At 48.9% G+C, this 10,812-nt stretch overlaps 1 protein-coding gene across 1 annotated transcript; it reads right to left on the bottom strand.

Moving 5' to 3' along the window:
• Nucleotides 1–272: 272 nt before the first annotated feature.
• NES (nestin) lies at nt 273–10,428 on the bottom strand. Its single transcript, XM_074223196.1, has 4 exons — nt 9,509–10,428; nt 7,878–8,002; nt 5,949–6,022; nt 273–5,590 (listed from the first exon to the last, which is right to left on the bottom strand). Exons 1-4 carry the CDS (start codon nt 10,298–10,300, stop codon nt 918–920), a joined length of 5,664 nt encoding a protein of 1,887 aa, XP_074079297.1. The 5' UTR covers nt 10,301–10,428; the 3' UTR covers nt 273–917.
• Between the last annotated feature and the right edge of the window lie 384 nt (nt 10,429–10,812).

Raw genomic sequence — 10,812 nt, 5'->3', positions numbered from 1 at the left:
GACCATCTAATTAAAAATGGATTTTATGGGAACTTCAAACCTGGGGATCCAGGGACCTGACACCTTAGGCCATAAAATTAATCTACCTCTGCCTGAGGGTATACCATAGTCCTCACCTCACCCCCCCAGTCCACTTAGACTCCTTTCTTTTCTTCCAGAAAGGTTGACCCCCCTCCCCTTTAACCAATCTCTAAGTAATAACTAGAACTACCTAGGGTAGGAATTGTGGGGTAAGGGAGAGCAGGGCAGTAAGAACAGAAAAGTCAGGACACAATGATAGGAGTAGTGGTGGCTGTGATCACTTTATTCACAAAACCAACCTAGATATCATGGGGGTAAGAGGGGCTAGAGGTTCAGGCTGAGCACATTAGAATGCTTGGTGGTCCCTCCTTTCTCGTACTGGGTTATCAATGAAGGGACATTCCCCCCCCCCATCCCCACCAGAGAGTATAGAAGCAGAGCCTCAGACACTGTCACTACTACCTCAAAACAGTTAAAATTCTGTTCCCTAACTTTCCCCACCATGACTCTTCCACTTCCACTACACTCAAAGTAGGGTATGATCCTCATCTCCCCTCTTTGAGAAAGAGTTTTTGGAGGATATGAGCAGATGATCTCAGTGAGGGACCCAGGGAGGTCTGTGGTGACCAGGATCTGTTCTAAATCTCACAGAGTAGATGAAAGAAAATACTCCTATACCACTTTTCCAAGGAAGGGAGGAAGGGGCTGAATTGCTTTTTCCAGAGTCTCTATTCTGGGGAAACCCTTTTTCTATAGCCCACCTCTTGACCTGAGGGGTCAAAACACTGAAGTTAGATCTTGAGACTCCCAAGCTTGAAGGGAATAGGTGGGTTACCATTTCCTCTGTCTTTTGTCCCTTCCCTAGAGCTAGAAGAGAGAAGAGAGGCCCCCCCTTTCTACTCATCCCCTGAGGACCAAGAATCTCCATCCTCTTCCTTGCTCTGAGTGAACTTCAGGAATGGTCTCTGCTCCAAGATGAGGGGACTTCCACTCCATAGGGTCTGGGAGGAGGAGAGCCCCTCCCCAGGAGCTTTCTCTTCACCTTCTTTCCTCTCCAAGTCCCACAGCTTTCCCTGACCTGCTTCCTCAGGCTTCCCCAAGCCATTCAATATTTCTCCCCTAATGTCATCAGGGTGGTCCAAGCTGAGACCCCCACCATTGAGGCTAGCCCCAGATTTTCTGACACTGTCATCCACTCTCAGGTCACCATCTGAGACTTGGTCCTCCTTATCCAGGGGAGTCAGACCACTTTCTCCTAAAAGACCTTGATTTTGTGGTAGGGGAACCTCCACATCTGATTCTCCCCTAACTTTAGTTATGTGAGAATGCTCTTCTTCAGAGTCATATTGTATATTGCTGTCCAAGGACTTTGGTCTGCCTGAGGGCTCCATCTCTTTCTCATCCTCCAGAACAGCAGGAAAGGGATTTTCTGCTCCTTCCCTCTCTTCAACATTTGAAGGGACATCCACATTTCTGTCCCTGTACTCCTTGGTTTCCTCTTCTTGATGGTAGCTCACTGCACTTCCCAAAGAGGGACCCAGCTTCCAATGCCTCATCCCCTCACCTCTCCCATCATTGTTATCATCATCATCATCATCATCATCATCATCCTCTTCTTCCTCCCCACTTTCTTCTTCATCTGCAAACCCATCAGACTCTCCATCCCGATCCCAGGTAGGAGGGTCTAGCACCAATTCTGACTCATGCCCCACAGTCTCCACTAGGCCCCCTGGGAAGAGGGAAGCATCAACAGCAAGGTCCTCAAACTCTTCAGACACTTCAGAGTCTGGAGCCCCTTCCTCATCCTCCTCTCCCTCACAAGGCTGAGCTTTACTGGCTTCAGCATGCCTAGGAGGGGAGTTCCAGGCATCATTATGCTCCTCTTGATGAGAGGGAAGTGCCTTTCCAATAATTCCCCAGCTAGGAGAATCTGTATCCCTAGAGTAAAGACCCAAGGGTGTAGAGTCTGGGAGAGTCTCACTCAGATCATCCTCTTCACTCTCCTCCACCTCCTCTTGAAAGATTACTGAGCTGTCTTGGACATCAGTCTTCCCTATTTCCCTGACCAACTCCTCACTGGGTCTTGTTGGCTCCTCTGTTTCCCAGTTTTCCCATAACTCTTGGTTGCCCTTGGCACTCAAAGGGGACATCTGGGGGTCTTTGAGAAGAGAGTTGTAGGACTGTGACACTTGCTCTGGGTCTCCCTCAACTTGGGGGCTCTGGGGATTTTCTGAGACCCCTACCTCTTGTTTTGTTTTCTCTTGGGGTTCCTCCTGGTCTATGAGAACAGACTGAGTGGTAGTACCCTTATCATCAGCATTGTCAATTGTGATTTCTGCAGAAAAGGTGTCTGAAGGGAATCTGGAGTCCTCCTTCATTCCTAAAAACTCCCCCTGCTCCAGTTCTGCCAATAACTCTGGGACCTCTAAATGGGGATGAGTTCCATTTTCCATAAGCAACTTACTGGACTGCTGGTTCAATTCATCTGATTCCTGGGAATCTTTTCTAGTCTGAATCTTGAATTGTTCCACTGAAGTCTCTAAAATTACTTCCCTGTAGGGTGGCTCTGACAGCTCCTCTTCCAAGTGCTCTGATTCTGATACCTCCTTTTCCAGCTGTTCTTGGTTTCCTACCTCTTCTCCCTCTGATGGCTCTAGTCCTACAATGGATCCATTATTCCCTGGGGTAACTCCATCACTCTCTCTGAAGGATCCATCTTCCTTTAACATCTGCTCTGTCATCACTCCAAGTTCTAGTGACTCTACCTCCCTGAACTCCACTTGGCTCTTGATCATCTTCTCTTCAATTGTTTCCTTGGCTGGGATTTTCTGTTCAGACTCCTGGTTTCCCAGATCTTCTTCCTTAGTGAGCCAGGACTCAGCAGGGCCACCATATTTCAATCCTGTCTCCTCTACAACTTCCCAGTTTCCTTCAAGTCCAATTTGTTCTCCTGTTTCCAGCTTTGCAGTTTCCTCCTGATTCTTTCCAAGCTCAAATGGGGCTTCTTCATCCCTCACCCTGGAATGCTCTTGGCCCATCCAAGCCTCATCCTCTAATTGTTGAAGATCTAAGCTTTCCACTTCCAGAGACTGCAAGATTTTCTTCCTCTCCAAGTCTCTTTTTCCCTCTTCTGGAATCTCCTGATTTTCCTCCATCTCCAAGTTACCCTCATCCAGAGATCTTATTATCTCCTGCATTTCCTTTTCTGGCAAACCTACTATTTCTTGCATCTTCTCCCTCTCCTGGTTTCCTTCTGAAAAACATAGTATTTCCTGAATTTCCTCTTTCAGAGGCTTCAATATTTGCTGGTTTTCTTTTTCTGGGGGTTCCAGTATTTTCCGGATGTCCTCCCTCTCCAGGTCTTCTGGAGAACTCACTATTTCCTGGTTGTCTTTTGTAGATCCTAGAGTCATATGACTCTCTTTCTTCTCCAAGACTCCTTCTTCTAGAGAACTCACTGTCTCCTGTTTGTTCATATCTGAAGAACTCAGAGAATCCTGGTTCTCCTCTCTCTCCAGGTTGCCTTCTTTTGGAGAACTCAATATCTCTTCATTGTCCTCTCCTTGAGATCTCAGTGTCTCTTGGATCTCCTTTTCTGGAGACTTCAGTATCTCATATGGCAGATTCTCCTGGACCTCCTCATCTGGAAGAATTTGAGTATTGTGGACCTGCTCATCTGGAGGAATCTGGGGGTCCTGAATCTTCTTACCTGGAGGAATGTGGGTGTCCCGGATCTCCTCATCTAGAGGAATCTGGGTATCCTGGATCTGCTCATCTGGAGGAATCTGGTTGTCCCGGATCTGCTCATCTGGAGGAATCTGGTTGTCCCGGATCTGTTCATCTGGAGGAATCTGGTTGTCCCGGATCTGTTCATCTGGAGGAATCTGGGTGCCCTGGATCTCCTCATCTGGAAGAATCTGGGTGTCCCGGATCTGCTCATCTGGAGGAATCTGGGTGTCCTGGATCTGCTCATCTGGAGGAATCTGGTTGCCCCGGATCTGCTCATCTAGAGGAATCTGGGTGTCCCAGATCTGCTCATCTGGAGGAATCTGGGTGTCCCGGATCTGTTCATCTGGAGGAATCTGGGTGTCCCGGATCTCCTCATCTGGAAGAATCTGGGTGTCCCGGATCTGCTCATCTGGAGGAATCTGGGTGTCCCGGATCTGTTCATCTGGAGGAATCTGGGTGTCCCGGATCTCCTCATCTGGAAGAATCTGGGTGTCCCGGATCTGCTCATCTGGAGGAATCTGGGTGTCCTGGATCTGCTCATCTGGAGGAATCTGGTTGTCCTGGATCTGCTCATCTGGAGGAATCTGGGTGTCCTGGATCTCCTCATCTGGAAGAATCTGGGTGCCCTGGATCTCCTCATCTGGAGTAATCTGGGTGACCTGGATCTCCTCATCTGGGGGGATCTGGGTGCCCTGGATCTCCTTATCTGGAGGAATCTGGGTGTCCTGGATCTCCTCATCTGGAGGAATCTGAGTGACCTGGATCTCCTCATCTGGAAGAATCTGTGTCTCCTGGAGTTCCTCACCTGGAAGAATATGGGTTTCCTGAAATTCCTCACTTGGCAGCTTTTGAGTCTCCTGGATCTCTTCATCTGCAAGAATCTGGGTCTCCTGGATCTCCTCACTTGGAAAAATATGGGTCTCTTGTACTTCCTCACTTGGTAGTTTTTGAGTCTTCTGGATCTCCACACCTGGAAGAATCTGGGCCTCCTGAAATTCCTCATGTGGAAGTTTCTGGCACTCAAGGATTTCCTCACCTGACAGATTCAAGTTCTCCTTGATCTCTCTACCTGGAATCCTGAGTGTTTCCTGAAACTTCTCCTCTGAAATTTCAGGTGATTCCTGGATCTTACATGGCAACCTCAGGATCTCTTGGATCTCTGCTCTGTCAAGGGCTCCTCCTTTTTGCCATGCCTCTCCTTCCAAATTCTTTGTTATTGTCTCTTTAGCTTCTTCCTTCTCTGCTATCCCCTGGATTTCTTTTTCTTCCTTCTGTTGGTGTTTACTAGGCTCTGGAGCTGTGGGCTGGGGACTACTAAAACCATTGAGTTGCTCATTCTTTTCTTCTCCATCTTTGGCTTCCATGGGTTCAATGCCAGAGTCAGTATTTTTCCTATCCTCAACTTGTTCCATTAGCTCATCTGAACAGGGAAAGGTGGGGACCTGTTTTTTCTCAAACCCTGGCTCTACAGACCCTGGGCTACTGCCCACTCCAATGCCTACCTTGGCTTTGGCCCATGGGAGATTTGAAGCAGTGAGATGCTCACTATCCTTTGGTTTGGGTCCATCTAAAGATGGTCCCTGGAGAAGGTAAGAGGGTGCCACCTGGGCTTGGACTTCCCTCCTAGTGCCAGAGTGGTGAGCTTGGGAAATGGGTGGGATGGGGGTGCTGGCCAAGGTGGGTGTCTGGGTTGGGAGGAATCCTTGACTCTTTACAAATGTAGGCATTGGGGTCCTAGGTGTATCCACCATGGGAAGGGATGTGGGGCTCAAGACAGGAGGCCAGGACCCTGGACGACGGATCTCGGGTGTCACAGGGATACACAACTCCACTTTGGGGTCTGAAAAGACAGAGGGGATAGGGGCAGAGTCAGCATGTGAACTTGAGGGAACCCTCCTTTATCTACAACATTCCTATTGAACTTCTCCCTCTATATTCCCCACCGCCTCATTCCTGAACCGCTTTCCATCATCTAAATTTGGACTGAAATATCTTCCCTTGATTGAGGAGATCCCTTTGGAGTGGAATTTATTCTAAATTGGTTGTCTTTTGTGAGAAGAAATCTAATATGGGCAAAACAAGGCTCACCATGTATTAGCAAGAGGAATAAGGGATGGGGAAGGGTGTCAGGGTATTGAAGGAGCCTTCCTTTGATGAATGGAATGGGGAAGGGAAGGGGGTTAACATCATCTTCTTACCAGGGAAGATGATAGTGGCCTTTGAGTCTATATTGGATGTATGTAGCCGGGAACTCTCAGTCTCCAGGAGGGTCCTAGAAATGAAGATATGCTGGGTTACTTTAATTGATTGATTAATTAAACCAATTCAACCTGGAAAAATGACTGGTTGTGTCTTTCCCCCTGGCTCCAATGTGACAGGTCCCATCTCATTTTCACTCACAAAATGAGAGCTCCACAGATGAAGGTTACTGTTCCACAGACACACAAACATGGCAGTCACTCTCTAGGGAACTTACACACAAAATTATGCCATCATACAAAGTCACACAGCCACATAGACACAAAGTTACAATCACATATGCATACACACGTTGCTTTGGAGACCGTGTATTTCTCCCACTCTGGAATCTATTCCCTCATGCCCATGACCTCATCCTCTCCCTGTGGGGGCTGGGGGGCACTATTCTCATGCTAATCAGCTTCCATTGTCCAGACAGCCATCTGGAGGGTCTGGGAAGGGGGGCTTCCTTGGGGAAGCAGGAATTCTCAAGCCGTTCCCATGGGATGAGTTCCCCTTTCTTGCCATGCAGAATGAAGGGGAGCTATGCTCACACAATAGCAAATGAATTCAGAATTCTAAACCCTTCTTCCCCACACTCCTACAAAGAACCCAAGTTATAATTCCTCAGGGCCTTGTCTTCTCTTTCCTCTCAGTGGTTTGATTGAGGGTCAAGGCCCTTGTCTTGGGATCTCCAAGCGCTCTGGATAACAGATCCCTTTAAAGTTAGAAATCATTATGTCTATCCCCCTTCTCTGGGTAGGATATACTTCCTCCCTCCCTCCCCCTTTCACCAATGAAAGAAGGGAAGACAATGTCTTGCAAGTCAATTAAATAAATATTGTTATATGCCTTTTCTGCCTCCAAGGAAGCAAAAGCCATTGACATTTCTCTTTCCCACCTCTGACCATGAAGAAGTCCATCCTTCTGACAGCAATGTTCACTCCTCCCTAAACTTCTTTTCTTTGGGTCCTGAACCCCTTCAATCCCTCCTGTTTTCATTTTTCTCCCTATCCCTCTCCTATCCCTTCCCATCTGGTATTGAGTCCTTGTGCCTTTTGGACATATGCCTGAATTTAGGACTTTCCTGGGGGTTTAAGACAAGATGAAAAGGGAGATGAGTTTGTTAACAGCAGAAGCCTCTACTTTGCTGAATAGAAATAAGATAGCAGGCTTAATGAAAACTAGGCAATGGGCACTAGAAGAGACAAATCTCCTAGACTGTGACTCTTTGCTTCTCTGAATTGAACTCATCTGGAACCCAGGCTTGATGGAATAAGGATGTGAAGGCATGTGTGGTAAGAGAGATGTGGAACTTATGGGGAGAACTGATCTAGTTGTTCTCTCCCTGGAGCCGAAAAGGGGCTGTAAAAAAAACCCAAAACAGAAGGGACCTTAGAGATCTGGTTCAAAATCTTTGCCTTGCATGACTTGCATGACTATACTGAGACTGGCAGTCAGGTAGTGCAATGTATAGAGCACTGACCCTGGAGTAATGAGGACCTGAGTTCAAATCCGACCTCAGACACAATATTTGCTGTGTGACCCTGGGCAGTTCATTTAACCCTGATTGCCTCACATTCAGGGCCTTCTCCAGATCTTCTGATTCATATCTGGACCCAGTTGACTCTAGAGGAAAAAGTGAACCTGGTGACTTTGCATAGCCCTCTCTCATTTAAATCCAATTTATGTCATTATTAAGGCATCATCTCCCCAGTGTCATGAGAAAGACAAACAACAATTGAGACTCAGAGAAGGGGAAGAGATATGCCTAAGATCATATGGTAATTTAATGGCAGGGCTGGGATTTGAACAACCCAGGTATCTTGACTCTTAATTCAAGGATCTCTGTTCCTTGAGGAAGAAAGGTTCTGAGAAGAAGACCTTACCTATAAGTGGCTACTTCTAGACTAAGGGACATTTTCAGGTGCATCAGCTGTTGTCGATCTTCCAGGACTTGAGAAATCTGATTATGGAGATCCTGTTTCTCCTGCTCCAGGGCTTCCACAGCCAGCTGCAAAAGAAGGAACAGAAAAATCAGCACCCCCCCCCTTCTATTTGTCCTGAAGGGTAGGCAGGACTTCCCATCCCTCCTGTCACAATAGCTTATTCCTTCTTGTTCAGTGCTCTGGGAAGATGACCCTTACATATGCCTTTCCCCCAGGAAAATTTCCCTTTGGAGTCCCAGAGGCAAGAACTGCATCCTGTCTTTTTTTTTGGGGGGGGGGGTGGTGGTGGAAGGGTTCTTCACAATGTTCTCAAAGGTTTGTATCACATGGTTCAAGCCTGTGAGGATGCTCTGTCCTCTAACAATTAACTCCAAAGCAAGTAGATAAGGGAGGAGAGAGGAAGAAAGTTAGCACAGAAATATGATAGGGAAAAAAAAAGAGAAACAAAAGAGGAATGGGGAGGGAACTAATACCTGAGAATTTGAACAACTCCCTACTTCTCTATATTTCACCCTCCCCACACCCAATTTTGTGCCCCTCCCTTTCATTTCAATCTTTAACTCCCTCTCCTTTAACCCCCTCCCACATATTTCCTGAAATCCTCCTTCCTCATAAGAGAAGGGGTGGGGAGAAAGGGCAGCCAGTCCTTGTTCTCTAGGACCCTAGCCCACCCACTCCCCACTCAGGTCCAAACTGGGAGGTTGTTTTCACAGCTGTCAGTCACAGCTGTGTGTGAGAGTAGAGACAGCTGTCCTGTCCCTACTCCTCTGGAATGTGAAGCGCCCCCCCCCCCCCAGGGAGCATCGGAATGAGACAGAATGGGGCTGGAAATTGGGATGCCTGGGTCCCTTGATCCCTTTCCTGGGCCTTATTTCACCATTGGGAATCTTTTGTTGGCTAAATCACAGCTGCCTGAGTAGGGAAGAGTTGAAAGTTGCTGTTGCTCATGGAGAGAAGGGTCCTGGGGCTTAGGTATGTGTAGATTGAGGAATCAAGTATTGATGCCCCTCAAAACTGTTTAGAAATATAAGAACTCTCTCTATCCCCCTTTCCCTCTCTCTTTCTCTCCCTCCCTCTCTCCCCTCCTCTCCCTCCCCCATCTCTTCCCCTCTCTCTCACTGTCTCTGTCTGTCTCACATTCTCATTACTCATTACTCTCTCTCTCTCTCTCTCTCTCTCTCTCTCTCTCTCTCTCTCTCTCTCTCTCACTCTCCCTGAAAATTGTCAGCCTACTCTCTTCATTATACCAAGGAGTCCTGGCATTGAGATGTCTCCAAAGGACTTTGCTAAGGCTCCCCTCTTCAGGCCAGGTCCATATAAATTGGATAACACCCCTTTCCCTTTATTCTTTTCACACTTGGTAGGGACTCAGAAGATCCTCTTAGAGCCAAAATGAATTCCACAGAACTTCTTCAATTTCACTAGCTAGGGAAAGAGAGGTCAAGGCTGGAAAACATTGAGCACTGAAGGTTGGTACAAGGGAATACTGAGAGCAATCAATGTGCAGAGGCTGGGAAAGAGGGACCAGGGCTTAGAAGAGAGTAGCAGAGGGGCAGGGACATGCCGCTCACCTGGAACTTCTCCCCTGCCTCCTGTTGTTGCTGCCACTGTCCTTCCAGTCTCTGCTCCAGCATCTCTCGACGGCCCTGGAGCGCTGCCCTCTCCACGTCCAACCGCTGCACTTCTCGTTGTCCCTCTCGGGTCCCTTGCATGGCCTGGCCCAGACTCTCTCGGGCCTGTCCCAGGGAGGCCTCCATGCAGGCCACACGGACCTGGTAGCCTTCCACCGCGCCCCTCCATGCCTCCCCGAACGTGCGGGCTAGGTCCTGGACGTCGGGGGCGGGGGCATTATCAGGAGCCCTGCGAAAGGTCTCCAGGCTCAGGGCGGAGCGGGCCACCTGGGCGCTCATTCCTGCCCGTTCCTGCTCATGTGAGGCCACCATGGCCTCAAGCTCCTTCTCCAGCTCAGCCGCCTGGTTCCCCAGACACACCCCCGCCCACTGCTCAGCCTCCAGCACCCGGCGGCTCTCGGCCACCTGCTCCTTAGCCCGCTCCCGGGCTAACCGCTGCTGCTGGCATCGGTTCGCCACCCCTTCTACCTCCTCCAGCAGGTTGTCTCTGGCCACTTCGGCAGCATGCTTCTCGCCCCAGCGCTGGTCTAACAGGATGCGCAGAGCCCTCAGCTCCTCCTCGGCCCGGCTTCTCCAGGTTGGCTCCCCAGGTGACTCCCGGAGATTCCCAATCTCCAGCCTAAGTCTCTCGTTTTGCTCCTCCAGAGACTTGACCCGGGACAAATAGGCCTCCAGCCTCCGATTGAGCTCCCACATCTGGACAGACTCCTCTCCCAGGCAGCCCTCCATCATCCTTAATGCCACCCCGGAGGGAGAAGTGAACTGAATGAGAGGAGAAAGGGGCGGGTCCCCAAGAACCTCGCAAAGCCGGGAGGAGAACCAGGGGGAGAGGACCAGGCAGGAACCGGGGGAGCTTCCGGAGAGACTTGGAGACTGGAGGAGAGTGAGTCCGCTATTCATACTCCCGCCGGCTGGGAAAAGGGGGCGGAGACAGGGAGCACTTAACCCTTTGACAACCAAATATATCCAACATTTGACCTGGACATCTTTTAGGTAGTTCTGTAGAGTGATAATATTTCCAGAAGATCTAGTCCCTGTCCTGGGGAGCCACTAAACTGATTGGGGAAAAGGATTTAGGAAGGACATCAATAGTTGTTTGCAAGTGGCTGGAGTTTTCTCATGGGGAAGAGGGCATTTTCCGATTGGTTCCAAAGGGCAGAATTCAGTGGAAATTGCAAATAGGCAAATTTATTCTCGATGTCAGAAAAAAAAACTTCCTCTTTAAATGTCTAACCGGTTTCCAC

The sequence above is a fragment of the Macrotis lagotis genome, chromosome 2 (genome assembly GCF_037893015.1).
Source record: "Macrotis lagotis isolate mMagLag1 chromosome 2, bilby.v1.9.chrom.fasta, whole genome shotgun sequence".
Lineage (NCBI taxonomy): Eukaryota > Metazoa > Chordata > Mammalia > Peramelemorphia > Peramelidae > Macrotis > Macrotis lagotis.
Note: the sequence above shows the minus strand (reverse complement) of the source record. Positions and strands in the feature narration are given on the sequence as shown.

Coding starts and splice junctions, on each gene's coding strand:
- NES (XM_074223196.1), bottom strand. CDS start 10,300: ATGATGGAGGGCTGCCTGGGAGAGGAGTCTGTCCAGATGTGGGAGCTC. Junction 6,023..7,877: donor CTAGAAGTAGCCACTTATAG/GTAAGGTCTTCT, acceptor CTTCATTTCTAG/GACCCTCCTGGAGACTGAGA. Junction 5,591..5,948: donor GGCCACTATCATCTTCCCTG/GTAAGAAGATGA, acceptor CTGTCTTTTCAG/ACCCCAAAGTGGAGTTGTGT.